The sequence below is a fragment of the Nipponia nippon genome, unplaced genomic scaffold (assembly GCF_047370975.1).
Source record: "Nipponia nippon isolate SJK-2023a ecotype South Korea unplaced genomic scaffold, ASM4737097v1 scaffold_4, whole genome shotgun sequence".
In the NCBI taxonomy this organism is placed as follows: Eukaryota; Metazoa; Chordata; class Aves; order Pelecaniformes; family Threskiornithidae; genus Nipponia; species Nipponia nippon.
In genome coordinates this window covers 99,319,241-99,341,362 of record NW_028262358.1, presented here as the reverse complement: position 1 = coordinate 99,341,362, position 22,122 = coordinate 99,319,241, and the positions used below count along the sequence as shown (strand labels likewise).

Genomic DNA, 22,122 nt, shown 5'->3' with positions numbered 1-22,122 from the left:
TTTTTCTTTTTTTTTTTAATGTAAATAAAATAGCTTTTAATGAATAGTAAGCAATATCAGAGGCCACGTTCTTAGAAAAGAAACATGGGTGGTCAAGTCTCCCAGCTTTTGGCCTTCCTTTTCTTAACACACCAGAGGCACATGCACACCACCACTTTGGTGATACAGAGACTGCAGGCTGTTAACAAAACCTTACGCAACAGAGAAGCTTGGCTGTCAATATCTTAGAGGCTTCCAGTTAGATTCAGAGGTCTAGTATATTTTTTAATGAAACTTGAGGCTATTTTCATATATTTATTTGCTTTTATTACAGTAAAAAATGTTAACCATGACAACCGGATGAGCCATTGCCAAATCTGTCATTTTTATTTTAGGCATATATGTTATTCATCTGCTTTCTTCCAGTCTTTACCATCCATACTAATGGAATGTCAGTTTAAAAAGTAAAATTTAGGGTAAGAGAAAAATACAGGTATTTTTATGCTCTATGTTTTAATACATAATGTTTAGAACTGCAAAATACCTATATTTTTAACAGAGTATATGCATATCTACATATTTTGATGGACTACTTGAAGCAGCTTAAAAAGAAATTAACTAAAATGAAATTAAATGAACCAAGCTTAAAAATGAGAAGCAATCCCTAAGACAAAATAGACAGGATTTTAGCTGTCCTAAAGTGCTTTCTAATGCAAAAATTCTTAAGCAGTAAAGACTGAAGGTCAGAAGGTGATAACTGCTGCAAACCAATACAAAGACCAACAGGAGCACTCATAGCCTATTCTCTGCTTTACAACAGTGCCTAGCTCATGCTATCATATTTACAATATTTTAGCTTGAAACAAAAATACTATGATTAACATATTCATAGAATTGTTACATTCAGCGCTTAAGTGACATTCACAGTTTCAAAGTATGGAGACAAAATCATCTAAATTTGAAAATCTGATATCAGTGGTACGTTTTTTCTCCTGTTAGTTTTGCATTTACAATATATGACTAAGTTTTTAGTACTCACAGGCTTACCATCTGGACCAGGCTGACCAGGATAACCATGATTCCCAGGCTGCCCAGGGTCACCCTATGGAGAAGCAATATGTTAACACACAAAAGATATGAAAGATTTTAAAATCAGAACAGAGCAACCTTAACCTTAATACATTCCACAAAACAGTGGCTGCAAGCCCAGACACCTGCTATTGAGGAGTAATTCCTACAGCAAAAAAGAACTGATCTTGTAACCCCCTCCCTGGGAAAATTCTCCCTAACTTCTTGTGCAGGACTAGGAGAAGTGAGCCCACGCTCAGTTACAGCACAGGTTTGGCCCATCATCTCAAATTCTTTCAAGTTTTTTAACATCTTAACAGAAATAAAAACACTTTTCCTCAAATAGATGGAAAAATCTTTATTAAAACCTTGTTAATCTAGTACTACTCTGAAGAAAACTCTCACCTGCTTTGGCTGAGTCTAGTTCTTAAAGCAAAAGCAATTACAACTGCAGAATTGTTATAAACTGGGAGGACATTAGGAGGGAAATAGGAAACTAGCTTGCAATGTGACACTGAAAAAACATCTTTTCATATATAAACCACAGAAATGTAATACTAAGCTAAATGGGAAAGGATATAGAATAATGTCTCTTTAGAAAAGCGTAACAGTTATGATTTGCTAAATTAATAATAGGTTATCCAGAATTATTATTGTCCAAATTAAGAAGTCCAGGTTTGAGAGTTGAGCAAAAATAAGTTTGCTTTCAAATATACTATCTAAACTATGAAATTTGATGCCTTTATCTTGAAAAGGTTAAAATATCAGTTACTTGTATTTTTAAATTGTTTTAATTTAATTAATTTTATTGTACTCCATTAATATCACAAACACACAAATTAAGTTTAAATTTATACGGTTCCAAAGTTCAGTATTCAAAAGTTAAGAAATACTGTAACTAAAATAACCTATACAATCTTAAATTGGCTTCCCTTTCACTCTTTCTGCAGTCTTTTGTGTTAGGCGCCATCTTGTCACCTGTATTATTCAGTTATCCCCAAACAAATATCATATTGCAATGCCACTGAAAGACTGCATATGAAGCAGGGATCTCCATAAAATTGTATAGGTCACCCTAATTCTGACATTTCACACTCCTTCATACCTTACAGGATGTTGCCTTCAATTTTTTTTAAATGATAAATACCTTCTTCTCTCTTTTTTTTTTCTCTAAGATGCTAAAGAGAAAAAAAAAAGGCAAAAGACCACAAAAATTCTGTTACATGAAATAATAATGATCTCCATCCTGTGGATTCCAATTTCCTGATTAGAATCCCTTACCTTTGTAGCAAAAAGCCCTTTGACTTGAGGTAGCTGCAGCAGACTGTTAACCCCTTATATAATGATAGTAGATTTTTTTAAATCATTTGCTTAATGAAAGACAAGCAGTCTGGGCTTTTCTTGTCTACCCTTATAAGGCAAGCTAGTAACTCTGGAAGCACTGCTTAGCACACTTATTGAGAAAGGTACTAAAGCAAAATTTGATTTGAGTTTGCCATGTTAGACATCTGAGACTCAAGTCTGGTTCTCATTTTAATCCTTCACCAACACTGAAGGGAGGTCATCAGAACAGCTAAGGTGGAACTCTCCCAGTAAGCATCTAGCCCATTCTTTAACAAAGAAAGAAAAAAAACCCTCTCCATTAAAAGACTTTTATTAGCAAATCATTTCATTCTCAAACAATTAACAGTGCAAGATCATTCGCTGAAGAGTAGCAAGGCAACACAATTTTACATCCATGAGCATTTTCCTTAAAAAATAAAAGATATATTTGTGTTAGTAGGAGATATGGCACCAAAACCTGGCCTTGAGGATCCTAATCACTATATTCATGCACTGGAAACTGGAACTAGGAGAACTTTTTTAATCTGCCTGACTATGACTGGCCAACATAAGATTTGGGAAAAAAAAAAAAAAAGAAAAAAAAAAGTCATGTATGCTCAATAAGACAGAATGGAAACTTACTTTGGGGCCTGGAGGTCCTTGTTTTCCTGGCGGGCATATGCAGGGGGCAGGCGTTGAGCCTACATCACTAGGACCATTCATGCACTACCAAGAGTGAAATCGGCCATCAATACACATGCCAAAAGCATTCAACAAACGTATCTTAACATTGTATGAAGCTGATTTTCCTTAGGTTGCATAGGTCCTGGCTTTCACTCCTTTGTTCAGCTGGAACTTTTGCTTACCTGAATATTGCCCTCCAACTACTTTGCATGCATGAATTCATCAATTTACCCAGAAGAAAAATAAATAAAAAATTAAGTACTGTCACTGGGCTGATATATGAAACTCTATTTGCTTTTCCACAAATATTTTGTCATATAGTTTGATAATTTTAAATCTGGCAACATGCAAAACTCTTCTCCCAAACTAACTGATATTCATCATTTGAAGTGTGATCAACTATCAAATATAACTATTTAATTAAAGTTTGTAAAAATAATCTAATAAATATGAATAGCATAATGACCACAACCAATGGCCATGCTATCATGTGTAGCAAGCCTGAAAAGAACATGAAGCCCAAGTCTCCTACCTCCTGGGCATGTGTTCCATCTACGAAGCTACTTAAGGAAAGGTGGGGCATGGCTGCTACCACCAACTCCTACAAGTCACGATTCCTGGCCCCCAGGGTGCCCATCCTCCAAAGGCCATTAGGTGACCTCCTCCAAACTGTGCTCCCTATACAAACACTGGTAAACACTAAACCTTGGCAGACCACATCACCTTCTAGAGATTTTCTTTTGAGGTATTTACTTCTCACCATTGAGACCACATGAAACCTCAGTGTTTTACCAAGGCAGGCAAGGGGAGAGCTATTAGATCAAATCCATTTGCCCAAGGTCAGGCACCCAAAATTTAGGTGCATCTGTACTAAATCTATATGCTGAAGTTAGATTCAGTGAATTCTTTTTCACCCAGCAAGTTCTCAGAGATATGGAAAGGCAAAAATTTAAGAATCCAAGATACAAAAAACCAGATTTTGTATTTATTATCTAGAACACTTTCTAAAACATTTTACTCATATTTTCTAAACTAATGCAGACTTTTTACAATGTTCTCTGAATGGAATTCTTTCTCAGGGTCAAATGATTGATCAAAACACAATTCCACGTTTCCTGTGCAATGGTACCAACTGGAGTTACGAGGACGGTTAGGGAAGCTATCGTATTAAGCCTTCAAACAAGCTGCCCTTCAGGGAGTTGCCATTAGCATGATGCAGGTAACAGCTACCTGACTGTGCATAAGCATCCAGCCCTGTAAATAAGAGGCATTGAATTGAACTGAGGAAAAAAATCAGGCCATTTATTCTAATAAACCTGGGTTTCTTCAGTGAACTGATTTTTAATTTGTCTATTGACTATAGTTCAATTAATGGAAATCCAGCAGTTTTAAGCTTAGCAAACCTCTGTCCACTTTTCAAAACAAAGTGTATATTCCCTAGAATAATAAGTTTATATAAAGTCAAATACTACCTTAAACTGAGTTTGAGCAGTTTAGGATTGAGCCTACCTCTCCATTCTGAAACAAGAAGAAACACAGTTTAAGAGTACAGCAATATTTGTAATAAGCAAAATCCATTCATTTGTAAACACTACCAAAACCAGTCATAAATTTAGGGCTGTAACTGTCAAGGAATTATAATTCAAAATTTTAGACTTTTTTCAGACTTATCTGCAGCTGCCATCAATGCATATGAATTTTTAGTTCATTTCATTTAAGGGTCTTTCAACAGGAGCTACCAGTAGCAATTTTTAAAAGGCAATGACAAAACTAGAATCAATACCAAACCATGTAAGTATTTCCACACTAGATGTTTAGATTCGGGTCAAACCTCTTGCCAGGAGTAACTTCTCATAAAAAAAAATTCTCTGCTTACTCATTCTTGTCAGAGAATGTACCAAAATATTTCTAAAATCTCTGATCTCTGCCTGAATCCAGCATCTGGGAAACCATACAGCAGCACAGAGGCAAAGCTGGCTTTTTCTCGCTTTCCTGTGGGACAGCATTAGACTCTGCTATCAATTGAATTGAGTTTTCAAATATCTGCAACACCACAGAACAATCCATGCCCAAATACTTCAGCATACCAACCATGAAATTGTCTGTCTTAATGGTTTAGTAGCCACCATTACCTGCGCCATGCACAGGAGTTTTCTAATGCACGCAGTCACCACCGACTTCATACACGGTCTGTGGAGAGAGACAGCTTCCTCTGTATTTCATTTTCATCTTAGGCAACGTCTAGAGAAGGTTATCTTTCTCCACAGATCACAGAGGGAGCTTAGAATTACTATGAAGCTAGGTATCTCTGGGAAAGGGGATGAATTCAGGCTGTAATTAGTACATACAGCCCCTGCCTAGTTCAGGAGCTCTGACACAACCACATTCTGACAGAATATAACCACAAACCACATATTCCTCCTTGGAGATCATCCAACATTTTTATTTTCTGAAGGAGTCCAGAATTTCATGGGTAAAGTCCAAACAACAACAGCAAGTGAAACTAAACTGGCAGAAAGCAATCTTTTTGCTTGGACTTCTTGCGAAATCACAGAGAATGCAAGACATGATGGACTTTTCAGTGTTTGCTTTCTTTATGCAAAAATTTTTTTCATTTGTTTATTTCTCATATCCTACTTCTATTTAGTAAAGAGCAAAAAGATATGTGGTTTAGTTAAATAGCCAAATACTAAATTTGCTTCAGGATTTAAAAGCTAACTTCACAAAAATGTTCCTGAACCCATTAGCTCTTGACACACACAGTCAGATTTCGGAACAGCTAATAATCCAGCCACCTACTTGTTCCTTAAATGAAAGCTGTGAGTTTTGAAAAATCCCTAATAAGGGTGCTGAGTGCAAGAGACACACTAGCCCCAAATAAACAGAAGAAAAACAGACTAGCTGGGGGTCTGTGCAAGCCTGACAAAAAATAAAATATCTGGATGTTGAAGATTCACGGGTTCTAATGTCAAACTGGCAAAATGGTCCTAGCACTAAAAAAATCACAACATGAAGAATATGGGTTTACATAGTAAGATGCTGGTGTCAATTATCTTTGCTCAGTTTGGTTTAGACACCAAACAAAGGAGGACATTTTGAAGAAAACTGTATGTATAAAACAATCTCTTGGTTATATTTTGAGATGGGAGCTGAATGCTTTTGAAAATCCGGCTCCAGCTGTGTATCATGAATGGTTTCCAAATCTGTTTGTATGTTTTTTACATTTGATTGCATAATTAACTGTAAGTAAGTGGGCAAAGAGAGAGTGTCAAAGGATCCCCATAAGCTTCCTAATTGTGTCCATGAATCATAAAATCCTGAACAGGATTTTACTTTTGCCTTAACCATAACATACTTCATGAAATCTTGGCAACATTTCAGTTAATGGGATATTTAACACAGACATCAGCATAGATACTTCTGATAGGAAAAGATGATTTAAAAATATAGGTTTGTTGGTTATGTACAAAAATTTCAGAGATTAATGACCTGACAAGTAGCAAGAAGTATATCAGATAAGTTAAAAAGTAACATTTGAAGTATTTTACACTGCTGTAACCTAGTATTTTCATTAATTTATAATGTTTAAAATCTTAAATTGTAACAGAAGATTCTGAGATTCTTCTATACTGATGCCAAATTTCCACCATCAAATATTTAAACTAAAAAAAGTTTTAAAATACGTTGCAAAAATAAGGCTGAAAACAGACAAGTTCTGTGTCACTTGATATTGCAGAAGTAACATGCATTTGTTGGCACCAGCTGAATCAATGTAGTCTTACTTATTTTAAGAATTCATTGAGTCAGCTTTAAACAGTGATATGTAAAAAACGCCAAGTAGTCCTCAAAAGTTCATCTATCATACTCACAAATCCTGGGATCTCACAGACTGTTTCTCGATTATTTTGCTCTGGGTCACAGTAGATTCGCAGTTTTTGTATATCAAACTATAATTCAAAACATAAAAGACTTTTTTTAGAGAAAGTGTTAATAGTCTGACATTAAGTTAGTTTAAAGTATACTCTTCTTAAATTATATCATCCACAAGTTTAAAAAAAATTAACCAAATACTAAAAAGCAAGAGAAACTGGAAGCTCTGTGTGTCCACTACGGTTACAAATTAAAGATGTAGAAACATTTTTAGTCAGGCTACTCACAATGATTAATACATGCAACCAATTAAACATTCTGTAACAGAATTATTTAAAGAAAAATAATCAATCCAAGATTTTCTTTTCTAAAATAATAGAAATCACCACCCCTAATCCTTGGCAATAAATCCGAACACGCACAGCACGAATTACACTGGCTGCCAACATCATTGGGAAACAAGTTACAACAGCACAGGCAAAACCAACCTTTTCCTTTTTACCTTAACAGTCCTGGGGACATGTTTCTACACTGACTTGTCTCTACTAGATGCAAGACTTACTAGTAAGTTTTGGTGAAGCATCAGAAGGCATCCCTGATGCTTGAAAGAATTTGGTTTAGAGTTTAGCTGTAAAATGTAAAGCTTTAAAAAGCAACCAATAAAAACACTGGCACCAGGTAAGCAAAAGTTTGTGCCATTCTGCTCTGTCACTATACTCCAGAAAAATTAAACCACTGAAGTCAGTTTTTCTAGCATAAACTATCATGACTGCAAAGAGAAAAAAGCCCTGTTACACTTATTTGAAATCATAGACTATGTTGGACTAGCAGAAGAAAGCACAGAAAATGGAGCCTGTTAATACCATGCCTAGTAATAAGTGTTTTCAAATTTAAAATGTCTACAATTCACAACACTTAAGTATGTACACAAGTTTATCATCCCTATACTGGAAAGCACTTCAGCCAGTAAGATCCTAATTAAATTGAGAGCACTTGCAAAATATCACTACAAAACATCTGAATCAAAGCACAGAAAGAGAATGAAAATTCACCAAAGAATCTCTGAAGAAGATTCTTGTATCATACTTTGTATCCAGCTCCAAGTGATTTCTTTGTTAAAGGATTTCAAAATACCTTTTCACTGAAAGGCGGTATATGCAGAGTCATTAAAGTATTTCTCTATCATCACAGTTTAAATAGAAATATCCTGGCAAAGTTTCACTGTTAATGCTTTACAGAATGCATCACAGTCTGAGAAAGTAGAGAAAGGAAATACCTTTTTTAGATTATAGAAATCATCTGGAAATATAAAATTGCAACCTGAGGCAGACTTTCTACTTTTCTTCTAGTCCACTATCAGAAGAGGATCTTATACAATTCGACATTCCTAAAATGTTTTCATTTTTATTTTAGATAACATCTTGCTAATAACATTCTTTAACTCAGAAACTGTATTACTGGGAATCTATAAAAGTCCCATTTCTGCAGTAACTTAAGAGAAAAAACAAGACACAACAACAACAACCAATCTGCCCTCTCATCCTAGAATGCACAAAACTATAAAAATAGGATAATATTGCACCAACAGAGAAAATGCATGAGGCGATTACAATTCCGAAATCTCTACTGTCCTTGCAATAAGTGCTTGAAGTCCTATCAGAAATCTGTGACAAACATTCAGTAGTTTTCACAAAGGCATACTTTAGCATGTGGATAATGTTACCACCAGAAATGCTGAGTCACACACACAGCGCATCATCCAAGTTTCCATGTACACTTTTAGAATATAATAATAATAGAACTGAAGCCTGGCTATGAATAAATAAAATTCAGGAGTAACTGAGTAAAGACATCTGAAGAGAGTTAATGAAGATGATGCAAAACACATTAATATATTTTAATAGGAGCAGTAAGGATCATGAAATTAGAGTACAAAAAAAGCATAGCTTTCAAAATAACTAGAAATAACATCTACTTATGTAATTCAATATTTCTTAGTATTGTTCCCATTACTATCAGTCAAATTAGCAATGTCATTACCACACTGCTATAAATATAAGGAAACAATCTATTTAGACATCGTCTGGAACACTGTCAACATAACAGTCTTCACCACTGATCTACACAGCCTTTACCTATACAGCCTGAAGTTTTAACCAGCTTTTTGGTGTCTGCAAAGAGCTGAAGGCAAAAGGACTTTAACGTTCCTCAGAATAGAGGGGAACCTTGGTACAGGGTTTTCAAAGAGGTTTTCCAGCACAGCAGAATCAAACAGTAGCAGTCTGAGTATCAAATGGACAGGCTGGATTGTTGGGCCAGGGCCAACTGTATGAGATTCAACAAGGCTACGTGCCAGGTCCTGCACTTCGGTCACAACAACCCCATGCAACGCTACAGGCTTGGGCAGGAGTGGCTAGAGAGCTGCCTGGCAGAAAAGGACCTGGGGGTGTTGGTTGACAGCTGCCTGAATATGAGCCAGCAGTGTGCTCAGGTGGCCAAGAAGGCCAATAGCATCCTGGCCGTCAGGACCAGGAGGTGATAGTGCCCCTGTACTCGGCACTGGTGAGGCCACACCTCGCATACTGTGTTCAGTTTTGGGCCCCTCACTACAAGAAGGACATCAAGCTACTAGAGAGTTTCCAAAGAAGGGCACAAAGCTGGTTAAGGGTCTAGAGCACAAGTCTTATGAGGAGAGGCTGAGGGAACTGGGGTTATTTAGTTTGGAGAAGAGGAGGCTGAGGGGAGGCCTTATTGCTCTCTACAACTACCTGAAAGGAGGTTGTAGTGGGGGCGGGGGGGGGTCGGTCTCTTCTCCCAAGTAACAAGGGACAGGATGAAAGGAAATGGCCTCAAGCTGCACCAGGGGAAGTTTTGGTTGGATATTAGGAAAAACTTCTTCACCAAGAGTGTTCAGGCACTGGACCAGGCTGCCCAGGGAACTGGTTGAGTCTCCATCCCTGGAGGTATTTAAAAGACGGGTAGATGTGGTGCTGAAGGACATGGTTTAGTGGTGGACTTGGCAGTGCTTGGTTAACAGTTGGACTCGATGATCTTAAGGGTCTTTTCCTACCTTAACGATTCTATGATTCTATGAAATATTTGCAGTACGACAGAAACAGAGTTGATACACCTTGTACTTTCATGACAGCTAGTGATGAGAAAGAAACTTCATCAAAATTTTGTTCTCTCCCTCTTTTGTCAGCATAACCGATACACTGATGGAAGGAAATTATATGCACATGTCAAGTACAGAGGAAATCCCCTGCTTTGAGACACTGTTTCCCAAATTCAGGTGACCACATTGCATCAAATTTGTGTTTCAGCAAAAACAAACGCCCCTTGAAGTCAGTGAGACCAATTAAGCACCCACTGCACAGGATATATCAGTGCTAAGTCCTCCTGACCATTTACGTTCCCTCTTAACCATTAAAATTTTGTATATTAAATTTCAGCCTAGTGTAAATTAGAAGAGTAAGTTCAAGAAAACAGAAGGAACCAATGCAATGTTAACCTACAGTAGAATTCCTGAATTATTGTAGTTTTAGCATATGCTTACCTGTACAGTTTCCTCCTTTCCAGAATACTTTCCTATTTGGGTTAGGCCACTGATGTAAATACCTAAAACAGGATGTAATGGCTTCGTTTCAATTTCTTGGTCATCTATATACAAAGTTACAAAGTCTTCTGTTACTAAGAGACGAATTTGATGCCAGCCTTCATCAAACAATGTCTAAGAAAAGTGAAGAAAACAGAATTGTTTAAAAAAAAATGTCTTCAATTTAAATAACAATAAAACTGCATTTTGACAATTAAACTACTGTTAATGGTTGAAATGATCAACGTTCCAGGTTTTGTCATACAAAAAATTCTAAACTGTACAGGCAAAAAAGTATTTGCCAAGTAATATTATAATTGAGAAGATGATATTTGGTAATAATTAATCCATATTTCAGAATTATTTTATAACTCACATAGATTTTTTGCAGTCTATGATCTTGAACATGCTCAAACCTGTATTTGTTAAAAATATGAAGCCAGAGGCCTTTTTTTCAGCAGTGGTATAATGTCTTGAACACTCCAGATCTTAAATCATGGTGAAAACAAATTGGTACTTGAAAGCCTTTCTAATCTCTTATGAAAAAAATCTTAAAGATGACATGATATTGGCAGAAAGAATCACAATATTGCAATGAATAAAGCAAATATTACATTCATCACCTCACAAAAACTCAGGTTTCTAAAGCTTAAGATTTAGTTAAACAAATAGCATAGTTCTACAAGTAATAGAAAATGAGATACCTTTAAAGAAGTATTTGTGTCACCTACCTTAGAAATGAAATTCAACGTGGGAAGAAATGCCTTCTTTTGAGCCTATCCATTAATTTCAACAACAATCTAGCTCTTTAGCCTAAGCCTAGACTAGATGCTTATCTTTTATATATCTAAATTTAATAGAGATTAATCTCACACTAAATTGGTATACATAAGACTAAACTGAAACATACATCTTTCAGTATGTTATATATGTTACCTTTTTTAGACATAAACAGAAATTAAGCTTACTTCACTTAATAGTATACACTCTTAGACAGCACCTCTGTTTCTATTTTATTTTCATTTGTAGATTAGGTTTTTATTTATTTACAATGGCTCTCATTACAAGATAAAATAAACAACAGATCAGAATATATAACATTTCCATTTTCCTGAGTAAAAGTGATAAATTATCATAAAGGTTTATTAAATAAAAAGGTTCATTAAAAGCATAGTAACATTTGTAGTGTGTTTAGAGACATATAGTTCTAAAAAGGGCATAAAATTATTGTTCTCCATAACAGCAATACAAGCATGGAGAAACAAAAGAAAAAAAAGAAAGTCTTCTTTTCAGGGCGAAGTTCATGGACACCTGGGGCTGCAGGAATAAGATTGATTTGTCACTGTAACTGCCAGAAACAATTAAATACAAATTTTCGGATTGACTTGAAACTGAATTTTTAAGCAATTTCCAGTAAATCAAGTTTAACACTACTTCTTAAAAAAAAAAAAAAAATTACTTCACCTACAAATAATTATAAAAAGGCAGAGGAAATTTGGAAAGAAAAAGTAAAATTCTCCATCCAATAAAAGAAGAATAAAATACCTCTGCCTAGCAAAAGCTTAGTAGTTAAGACCTTCTCTTGGATAGGAGTCCTTTCTTCTCTGAGAATTTATATTTCAAATTCCTTCAGCCTGATTTGGAGTAAGGATTCGAATGCAGGCCACTGCTTCCCAGAAAAGTTGAACCCACTTCGCCATGAAGCACTCCAGCAGTAAATCTTTCCCACTCTTTGTCTGCTGAAGTATCCCTCTTTGTTCACTTAAATAATACTCCCTGCGGTAGGAATGGGAATCTCTCAGCTGCATACTCCTATACTGCCACAAATGCAAGAGCAGAGACATTCATTCTCCTTCCCTCTGTCTCACCTGCAACCGAGATAATCTTTCTTACAAGTGTTGAATACTTCACTGGAAATTACTGAAGAAAGATTGGAAGAGAACCTTCAGATTACACTACAAGACAATCAAATCGGTTTGCACAAAGAAGGAAATCCCTTCAGTGAGAAAAATAAGTAGCTGAAAGGAATTTTTATTCAACAGAGAACCAGACAAATCCAGATTGAACTCTCATTTTGTACACTGCTATTTACTCTTCTGGAGAAGAAAGTAACTTCTGTCATTATGTATTTTCAAGGAATTTATACACTTAACAAAAACTGTCTCTAAAAATGGACTATTTTCATTCGCATTTTCTAGTCTACATATCAAAGGCAGAAAATACTTTCCAGTATATGTTAAGCAAAGAGCTGTCTGAAGAAAAGTCTCTGTGATCTTCACAATTACCTGCTGGAAACTACTGAGTAGAAAGCACCTGCAAAGCGTTTACAGTGATGATCACTGTGGACACGCTGGAAACACGGATAAAGTACCCCCCATCTATTTTTAAATGCCTAAGCAGCCAAAAATAAGACCATGCATTTTTAAAAAACACACAGGGCAAAGGAATAATCTGTACTTAAATGAGTATTCCAGCATGATGATGACTTACTCCTTACCTTTACACGAGGTGCAGCAAAAGTAATAACTTGTGTGCCATTTATTAAACTTGTTGTAGTGAACGATAGTGTTTTCTCTTCTCCATTAATAGTGACTGCTATCTGTGGTCTCTTATCCAGACTTAGAATTCTCCACAAATCCCACGTCTTTTTTACTTTAAATCTTTGAGTGGAAACAAACACATAGGATGGAGGCAGACCTTCTGGAAACACATTCCTAAATAGGGTGGAAGGGGGAAAAAAAAAGACAGTACTTGAACGTTCGTATGAATCTTAAAATAAGTCTCTCTCACTTTAAGCAAAAAAATCTTACTAAATTTACAAGTGTATTTATAAATTTGAATACCTTGTCAATTCTGACAGGTCAACATGTGAAGTTACTTCATAAGCTTTTGCATTAGTGGTTGGTATTTGAATTCTCTTTTTAACCTTTTTCTTCACACCTAATCCCACAAGAATGTCAAATCCTTTTTCATCTCGAGCTGCCACTGGAATTCTTGTCGGACAAACAGATTCTGCAAAGTAATAAATGCAAGTATAGTTCAAAATATGACTTAAAACTTTCAAAAAGTAACCTCCCATCTACCTAATTTTTTGTAGCTGCCTTTCAAGAAATAAGAGAGAATTGTGAACTGCCAGGTAAATGAAACATGAGAGAAGTGACGTGCAGAATCCTCAGAGACATGAAGCGAGAATACAGAGATGTCATATTTTACTGCGATTACATTCACATACTATTTTGAATTGTCACTAATTGCACTTAAAAGGTACTATGATATCTGACTAATAAAAATACTGAACATAATTTCTAAAATTATATGCTTTCAAAGTGCTACAAAATTATAGATGTTAATTTCCACAATGCACTAACAATTTGGATTAATCCAGAATCCCTCCCAACTATAAAATAGGGTTGAAAATGGACAAAGATACAATTATCTACAACTATTTTTTTCATCTTTTTTTGCTCGAAATGGACTCTGATCAATTTTGTCTGTTGCACTGAAATCTGCTTGAAGCTATTCTCACTGCACAAATATTGCGTGATATATTTTCTGTGGATACTAATGTTAGCTGAACATTATCTCTGTTTAATTCTCTTTACACAAAAACAATACTAGGCAGTGTACCTAAGTTGTCTCAAAAAAAAAAAAAAAGTGAGATAGCAGAGTGAAATTTAATGCTAAAGCCAACATTGTATTAGAGCAATAAATCAATGAAAGGAAAGCAAACAACTTTTTGTCTTATTAAAATTGTGCTAAACTATTTACAATAAATACATTTTCATCATTCATTTCCCATTGTTTCTTCAGAAAAGCATCGGTTCATACAAAGGGAAGAGGTTAGGAATACATTCCAAAGAAGGGGTGGAGAGTTCTCTCATCTCCATCTGGACCAGCCATGGGCTGGAAAACTCATGTTTCAGCGCCAGGGAATTATCAGCTCAAAGGTCTACACTGGCTTCTCTTTATAATATGAGCAACACTGCATGGCTTCTCTTTCTAACCAGCCCAAGGGCAGTCAGAAGCTATGCCATTCTGGTGATGGAGGAAGGATATATAAATTCTAAGAAAATTCAGCTAAGTGTCTGCACAAACTATCTATGGTGGGAATCCATCTTAAGGGGACATGCCACAGGTATCTGGGGCAGCAGCAAGAAACCACGTACATTCCCCTTAGGTTTTTTCTCCTCCCCATAGCAAAATGTCACCGACTCCCAAATTAAAAATATATTACAAGTTATCTGTCTGGTTCTACAAGAAAGAATTGCAAGAACTCTCTGCCTACATTTTGGAAAGTAAAATGTCTACCTTCTCAATGCTTCCAAAAAAAAAAAAGGAAACACAAAGTCCAACACAACTTTCCTTCTCACTCTTCTCAAAACACAGATGCAGGATGTAAGTCAACATACTTACGATATTAAGTAAGAGTAATAACACTATTTTTTTCAGGTTTCTTCACTGCGCATTGTAATCATGGAAACATTTTCTAAACTCATTTATTTCAAAGTCGCAAAATGGTCATATTGCCATTAATACAGATTACAGATAATCTTATACATTGACAAGAAAATGAACGCAAGAATCTCTTATCAGTTACAGTATTAGAAATTTGGTGTAAAATCAAAAAATAAATGCAGAAATAAGATTACTTTATGTGAGAGGGACATTATTCTGGATTAATGCCAAAGTAACTATTCCAAACCAATACAATACAAATTAAGAATGTGTAAAATTATACATTGAAGAAACATTGAAGAATTACATAAAAACATTCCCAGTATGGCAGATCTTTTTTGGGTCTTCTGGATCATCTTCTGGCAGGACTATTTTGTTAACTAGCTGAGCCGTTATACAGGATGCAGAAGTCAGTGGCAAAATTAAGAACTGTCTTCCACGGGAAATGGGGTTGTGTTTCCAGTCCGCAGTACCAGTCACAGCAACAGTCTAGCCTATACTGAAATCTTGTTCCCTTTTAGTGTTTTTATATAGTTTTCAGATGCTTTATTTTTCCTTCCTGAAGCATGAAATAACTTTTTGATGTTAAATCTAGCACAAAGGAACTTTTCTCAGCATCCTCCAGACATAATTCTGAGGTCTGCATTGAGTATTGTTTTTAAATGCATTCCTGACACACAATCTTTTCTATATTTTTCCTAGAGAATATAAATGCTACAGGAACATTCAACTTCCAGAATAAATATTAAATATTCCTTAAATATTTGGGGACTCTTTGGGCCACGTTGTCCTTTCTGGATGACAGGTTCAGCAGGTTTTTCACCCTGCTGTTCTCTAAAACAAACACTAGAGTTCCCAAAAGGCACATGAGAGCCCTCCATCTGCAAGGCCATTCGTAATAGCACTACTTGCTACACGAACCACCAAACTTCAGCCTCCTTCTTCCAGAAAGAAAATAATGCCCCTATGCTCGTATACCTATCTATGTTCATGTAATAACGAAGTTAAAAATGCCATAGAGTAAAGGCTAGCATTGTTTGAGACATTAAAACAAAGACAATCAAGAGAGAACTGCAAAATTTTCAGGGAGCTTCATATGGTTGATCACAGCTAAATCATTGCCGCTTTGCCCTCACGGAACTTCCTGTCCCAGACTCAAAGTGAATCTTAACAACATGAATAAAATAATCCACCACTCAGATATAAAATTTCCAGTTTACTAGTCTTTCAGTTCACCTGCTAAAGACATTGCGGTTAGAAATGAAGCTGCCAAGTGGCTCTGATTGCTCTTTGAGAGAGGCATCTCAATGCTAACATGAGGGAAGAGTGCAACGTTAAGAGTGGGGAAGCAAAGGGCCACTTACAAGTAAAACAGTAAGTATGCTTTTGTATACGTAGTCAACATTCACAGATTACTGCTGTAAGGGTCGTGTCAAATATCACAGCTGAATTTTAAAGGATACTAGTTAATTCTGAAAGCAGAAAATCCATCTTGATGAAATATAATGTCACTTCTTCTAAAGGTTATTTAAAGAAAATATTGTGTTTATTTTGGGGAACTTCTCCCTGCGTGAAGTTTTATTAAAGAATTTAGTTGCACTTAGCTGATTTTATTCTTGGACTGAACAGCTTACTACATCAGCCACAAGGAATTATTATGATTTTCATAAGTGTATCAAGAAATAAACACTATTATCCTCAACATAAGTATCACCATATTTTTTCAATGAAGCCCATACTTAAAGTGAGAGCAAATGAAAACTATTTTTCATTCTTATTACGTGCAGAAATATGGTACAACTGAAATATGACTTGCATCAATTCTTGGTAATAAAACATGTACAAAATAGCACTGATAAATATTCGCTGTATAACAGAGTACTTCCGAGTGATATATTTTAGAAGCAATTTGCTATCTTTTTTATATATGGGAAAGCCGTCATTTTATAAAATTATCAGAACACTCAATGCAGTAACGCTGCTAGCATTCTAAAGCTAAAAAGTCATTTTACAATGTTGGTCTTGGCTAATTCTTCTATAAAATCCTTCTAAAAAAGATCATAACAGCTTGTTACAATTCCAGGCACTTTTGCCAGGAGTCTTTCTTCTGGGTTTTTCAACACATACTAGCGGAAGAACTCCTGTAATGATAGGCTATCCTCTCAACTGTCAAGAAGAAATGCTAGATTGTGGATGAGTATCAGCCGTGCCTAGGAAAAGGATAAAGTAAGCCCTATATTCTCAGCACTACGAGAATTGCTCAACCATTTTAGGGTTTCTAAACTTTATCAATGCAAAAAATTTGGGACTTAGGGCAAAATGCTACATACTGAAATTAAACACACACTGTGTTAAAGCACCATATCTTTCCCAAATGTGCCTCTTTGTTCAACAGAGAAAATAACATTTTGGGAGTAAATTCTGCAAACAAGATCAAAATGGAAGAAGCTCGTAGTAAAGATTATCAGGTACCTTAGGTTACATTAATCATGCATTCTGCTTGTGAAATAAAGAAACATGGGTACAAAACTACATTCTGCACACCTAAAATATTTTATAATCAATTACTTACCTTCACATAGTTTCTGCTTTATAACTTCTTTAATTCTTGATATTGCAATATAATCTTCAACATAAAATACATAAGTTGATGAAGGCTTGTTGGCAATAGCTTTAAGTTCATCCTCCTCAATTTCTGAGCCAACACCAATAGCAAACAAAGTGATTTTATTTTTCCTTGCTTCTGCTGCTATGTCTTTGACTTCATCTTGGGACTTTCCATCAGTGAGAACAACTGCTATTTTTGTTAAAAATCTTGAAGATTTTGCAAAAAGATGGTCATAGGCAAACTGAATAGCTCTTCCTGTTCTTGTATTTCCTCCCAAGTAGTGTATGGACTCCATTTCCCTGATGAGGTTCTCGGTGGATTCATGAGTTCCAAGGGGAATTTCAAGTACAGGGTAATCGCTGTACTGGACAACTCCAACTTGAATAAACTTTGGCCCTATGTCAAAATTTCTTGTAATATTGACAAGCCAGCTTTTGATTATTTCAAAGTTTTCTGGGCCAACACTGTAAGAGCCATCTAAGATAAAAACTAAATCCGCCGGAGCAGTTCTGCAACCTAAAAAAAAAAAAACCAAAAATCAAACAAATATTTTAATAAACTCTTCCACTTTCTTCTTCCACAGGAAATATTTTTCATATTAATTATTGTTTGTATTAGAATCTATGTTGACAAATACATTCCATCTAAAAAAAAAATCAGCTGAGTTTATCAGAGAAAACAAGATTGTTTCTGTAAGCCACACAGATCCAACTTGGTATCTGAAAACCATACCATTTTCTGTTTTTTACATTATCACCAGAAATGACTATGAAAAATTCTGGAATTCAGTTCCTTAGCTGGCAATTGCATTTCATGCAATCAGCAGAGAGGAATAAATTTTGGTTTTTTCCATATCTCTTTGTCTGCAGAGACGATAAACATAAAAATTCATTTTTGTTAGCAAACCAAGCACACTGTAGAGGAAGGCTATAGTCTGAATACTCCAGAATTCAGCAGTAATATCCAATCCTTTTAGAAGTACATTTTAATTGACTTCTGACACTGCTATGTGGCACTTACAGAACCAGTTATTATAGAATCCCGTGCCTCAGTTGAATGTTGCTGGTAGCATATTCTGATTTTAGTAGAAGAAAAATGCTCAGTGAATGAGCTCAACCTCCAGAATATAAGATCATGTAAGCATTTAACAAATATAATGTAACTGCATGACGACTTAGGCATGGATTCAGCTCTCCTAGCTGTAGTCACTTATAAATGGAGCTTTTAGACTAAATTGCCAATTACAGGCCATGGACTGACACAAGCATTTCTATAGGACAGTCCTATCCATCTTATATGCACATCCTCAGATGGAGGGAATAACTCTCTAGAGGAGAGAATCACCTTCCATCAACTGTGAAAGGAGCTTAGGTAACTGACACACAAGGTGCCAAGAAGATGGCCAAAACCAGGAGAAATTATTTTGATCCCATGGCACATGGGGCCATGGGGGTTGCTGTGTATTACTGTGCTTTCTTTTTTGTGAAAGGCTGTAGCTCCACCACAGGAAGGAGAGCTTTGCCTTGTCCTGACATCTGCCTACAGACACTTCTGGTCAGGTCAAGATTTTACCTTCCTTGAAAGCAAGTGACCACAGACTGCTGGAGAGATGCTTTTGCAATGCAGGTGGTGGTGAAAAGACACTGGGAGAAGGAGCAAGGGGCGAGTAGCGTGCGTCACTCTGTGGTCCAGGGATATGAATCACAATTTCAGTTGGAAGGGACTTTGGACATCACTGGACCCTGCTGAAAGCAGGCCCAGCTTAGAGCAGGTAGACTGAAAAAAAAAAATGTCTTTCTAGAGACCAAAAAGAATTTTATGGAGTTTGTTGTAAAATACTGAGAATTGCTGGATTGAGAGCAAAACTGGAGGAAAAAGACCTGCCCTGAAAGTATCATTGTGGCCAGACGAAAGTTTTCCACACTGCTTTCATTCAGCCACTTTGTCTTTCAAAAAGCTACCTTGATTTAATTTTTCTTTTCCATAAACCAGATTTAGAGTATAAAACTGGGTTTGCTTGGGTTTGAGATGATAATTTTGACAAATATGCAAGAAGGTCTGTCCCAGAGCTGGGCTTATCTCAGCTTCCTCTGACAGAATGTTTATTTTTCTTATTTAGTTTTTCACATAACATTAAGCTATTCAAAACATGACTTCTGAAGAAATGAAAATATAAATACTCAAGACACAAGTTTAAATCAAGACTGGTGCTTTACAGTTCCATCTGCCCCTTTGGGCATTTCCAAGACACAAAAAGAAATAAAGATATTCCCTTCCTAAAGGAGAAATAAGATATTTAAGTGACTTATCCTATATTATAGGATTTTCACCAGGAAAATTATACTGGAAAAAAATCACCATCAGAGGAAGTGTACATGTGGACCTGAAAATGGATACTATAAATTCAAGGGCAACTTCAAAGCATGCCTTAGCTGAAATATAAAAATTAAGACTTACTTGCTCTTGTTTCCCCATCTTCAGCTGAGATGTAATCATGAAGTAACAGAATTAATAGCATCTGAAAAAATGTTACGATCTGTGCCATGTGTATTGTATTTTCAAAGTCTTGAGATTAAACTAGATGGGGAAGAAATGAAAAGAAAATACAGTGGTGTTATATTACAAAACAAATCCAAACTTCTGTGTTTTAAAACCTGTGCATGAGGAACAACTTTGAATTGAATCTGCAAGCCCCCACATGTAAGGCCAGCCTGCAATGGACCACAGACCCAAAAACTGTCAGTCAGGCACGTAAGTCCAAAATTGAGATTCTAAACCCAACAACACTCACCAGCCTTTCTGTGGAAGCTCAGTTTTCACCAAGGCACATTTATATACTTCTCCCGCTAGGTACATACATGAGTAGGTTATATTCCCAGTCCCAGTCACACTTGTCCAACTGCTATCCCACTCTGCAGCCAATATCCAAAGACTTGTCAGCTACTGCTCCAAAATATGGCAAGTGTTTATGTATCAGGTACTGGTGGGGAGATGTTACTTCAGTCTCAACCCACACACCTGGCCACTTCAGGGAGTCTGGGACACTTCCCACTCCTCTACCCCAGGGCAGACACTACCACCAGGAGTTAGGGTCTCAGTGAGCCCCAGCCCTCTCCCAGCAGAGCCAAGCCCCGCAGACTGTGTACTGTAACATCCAAGGTTACATAAATTATATGCATCTTCAACTTTTGATTTTTTCCTCTGTTTATGCTCCTTTGTTATCATGGTCTCTGAATTATATCCCCAAAACAGTCCTGAAGCAAACATGCAATTTTGGTCTCATGTTGCTGTCATAAATACTACTTGACAAATTTACTTAAATTAAGCCATATTTATTACTTATGTTTATTGCAAAAAAATAGAATCATAATGCGAAAAGATACATTTTTGGATTACTGTATTAGAGATCCATTCATTTCAAGACTCTGAAAAAGTATACGGAATCTCTTTTGTATTCTGTCTTCTCATCCTCCAATACAAAATGCAATTTTTCTAACTACATTTTATCCTCCATTACAAAACATGAACACCCTGACAGAAAAAGGGAGGATTAACTGCTGGTCTGAGTAAGTGCATGCACTGGTGACTGAGAATGGGCATGGGTTGCCCAGAGAGGCTGTGGAGCCTCCATCCTTGGAGATACTCAAAAGCCTTCTGGACATGGTCTTGGGCAACTGGCTCTGGGGTTTGGACCAGATGACCTCCAGAGGGCCCTTTCAGCCTCAACCATTCTGTGACCCTTTGATGTCTACTAAACTATGTGAAGTGGTACTTGTTCATGTAAGCAGAGATATGGTTAATCAAGTGTCATGAATATAACAGAGGACAGATTTTTACAATAACTTACATCTATCTTTGCATATTTTAACAGAAACTTTTTCCCCATTGAGTTATTTGGTTTGGACTCAGAACAACATTGTCTTTATGCTGCTCGGTAACTGGCCAATCAACCTACTGCTTTTGAATTTTCCCATATTTATGGGAAATCTCTAAACCATGAAAAAAAAGAAGCTAGATTCAGGACAAATTTTCAGTAGCAGTTCAGGGTCAATTCATTGCCCTACCCTTCAGTGTCACTAATTTAAGACTAAATATTCCTCTTCTCTCTACAGGCTTTGCTTTGTCAGTCGTGATAGTCTTTATCTATTACACGCTAGTTTATCACTAACATTCTTGCTGCTTTTCTCAGCCCATTTCCTAGAATTGAAATGCCTTCCTTGAATAAGGCCAAGACTCCTTCCCTTTTCATATCTTTTTCTTCTAGTCATAAACCTTTACTTATGCCCACACCAAAATGATCTACGCACTCACCTAAAAGGTCAAATATAAATGAAAATATTTATTACACAACAAAATTAAAAGTCAGTATATTGGGGGGGGGGGGATAAAAGCTGTGTGTATTTGTCCTTTTTATATTGCTAATCTTTTCAGGGCAGACAAGGTGTCCACATTACCAGTAATAAGGTACTGGCAGATGTTCTGAAACTTCTGTAGTGCTGGAAAATACTATTCCCCAAAAATACACCAAAACACAATTCAG

At 36.2% G+C, this 22,122-nt stretch overlaps 1 protein-coding gene across 1 annotated transcript in view; it reads right to left on the bottom strand.

Moving 5' to 3' along the window:
• Window positions 1-22,122, bottom strand: part of COL21A1 (collagen type XXI alpha 1 chain) — a 118,902-nt gene that overhangs the window by 68,355 nt on the left and 28,425 nt on the right. Inside the window, exons 2-10 of the mRNA XM_087775182.1 lie at window positions 20,040-20,159; window positions 17,547-18,098; window positions 13,363-13,531; window positions 13,017-13,233; window positions 10,481-10,654; window positions 6,924-7,001; window positions 4,564-4,572; window positions 3,013-3,096; window positions 1,019-1,081 (exon numbers count right to left, since the gene is read on the bottom strand). Coding sequence (XP_087631308.1) covers window positions 1,019-1,081; window positions 3,013-3,096; window positions 4,564-4,572; window positions 6,924-7,001; window positions 10,481-10,654; window positions 13,017-13,233; window positions 13,363-13,531; window positions 17,547-18,098; window positions 20,040-20,127 — 1,434 coding nt within the window. The 5' untranslated portion in view covers window positions 20,128-20,159. The remainder of the gene's footprint in view (window positions 1-1,018; window positions 1,082-3,012; window positions 3,097-4,563; window positions 4,573-6,923; window positions 7,002-10,480; window positions 10,655-13,016; window positions 13,234-13,362; window positions 13,532-17,546; window positions 18,099-20,039; window positions 20,160-22,122) is intronic.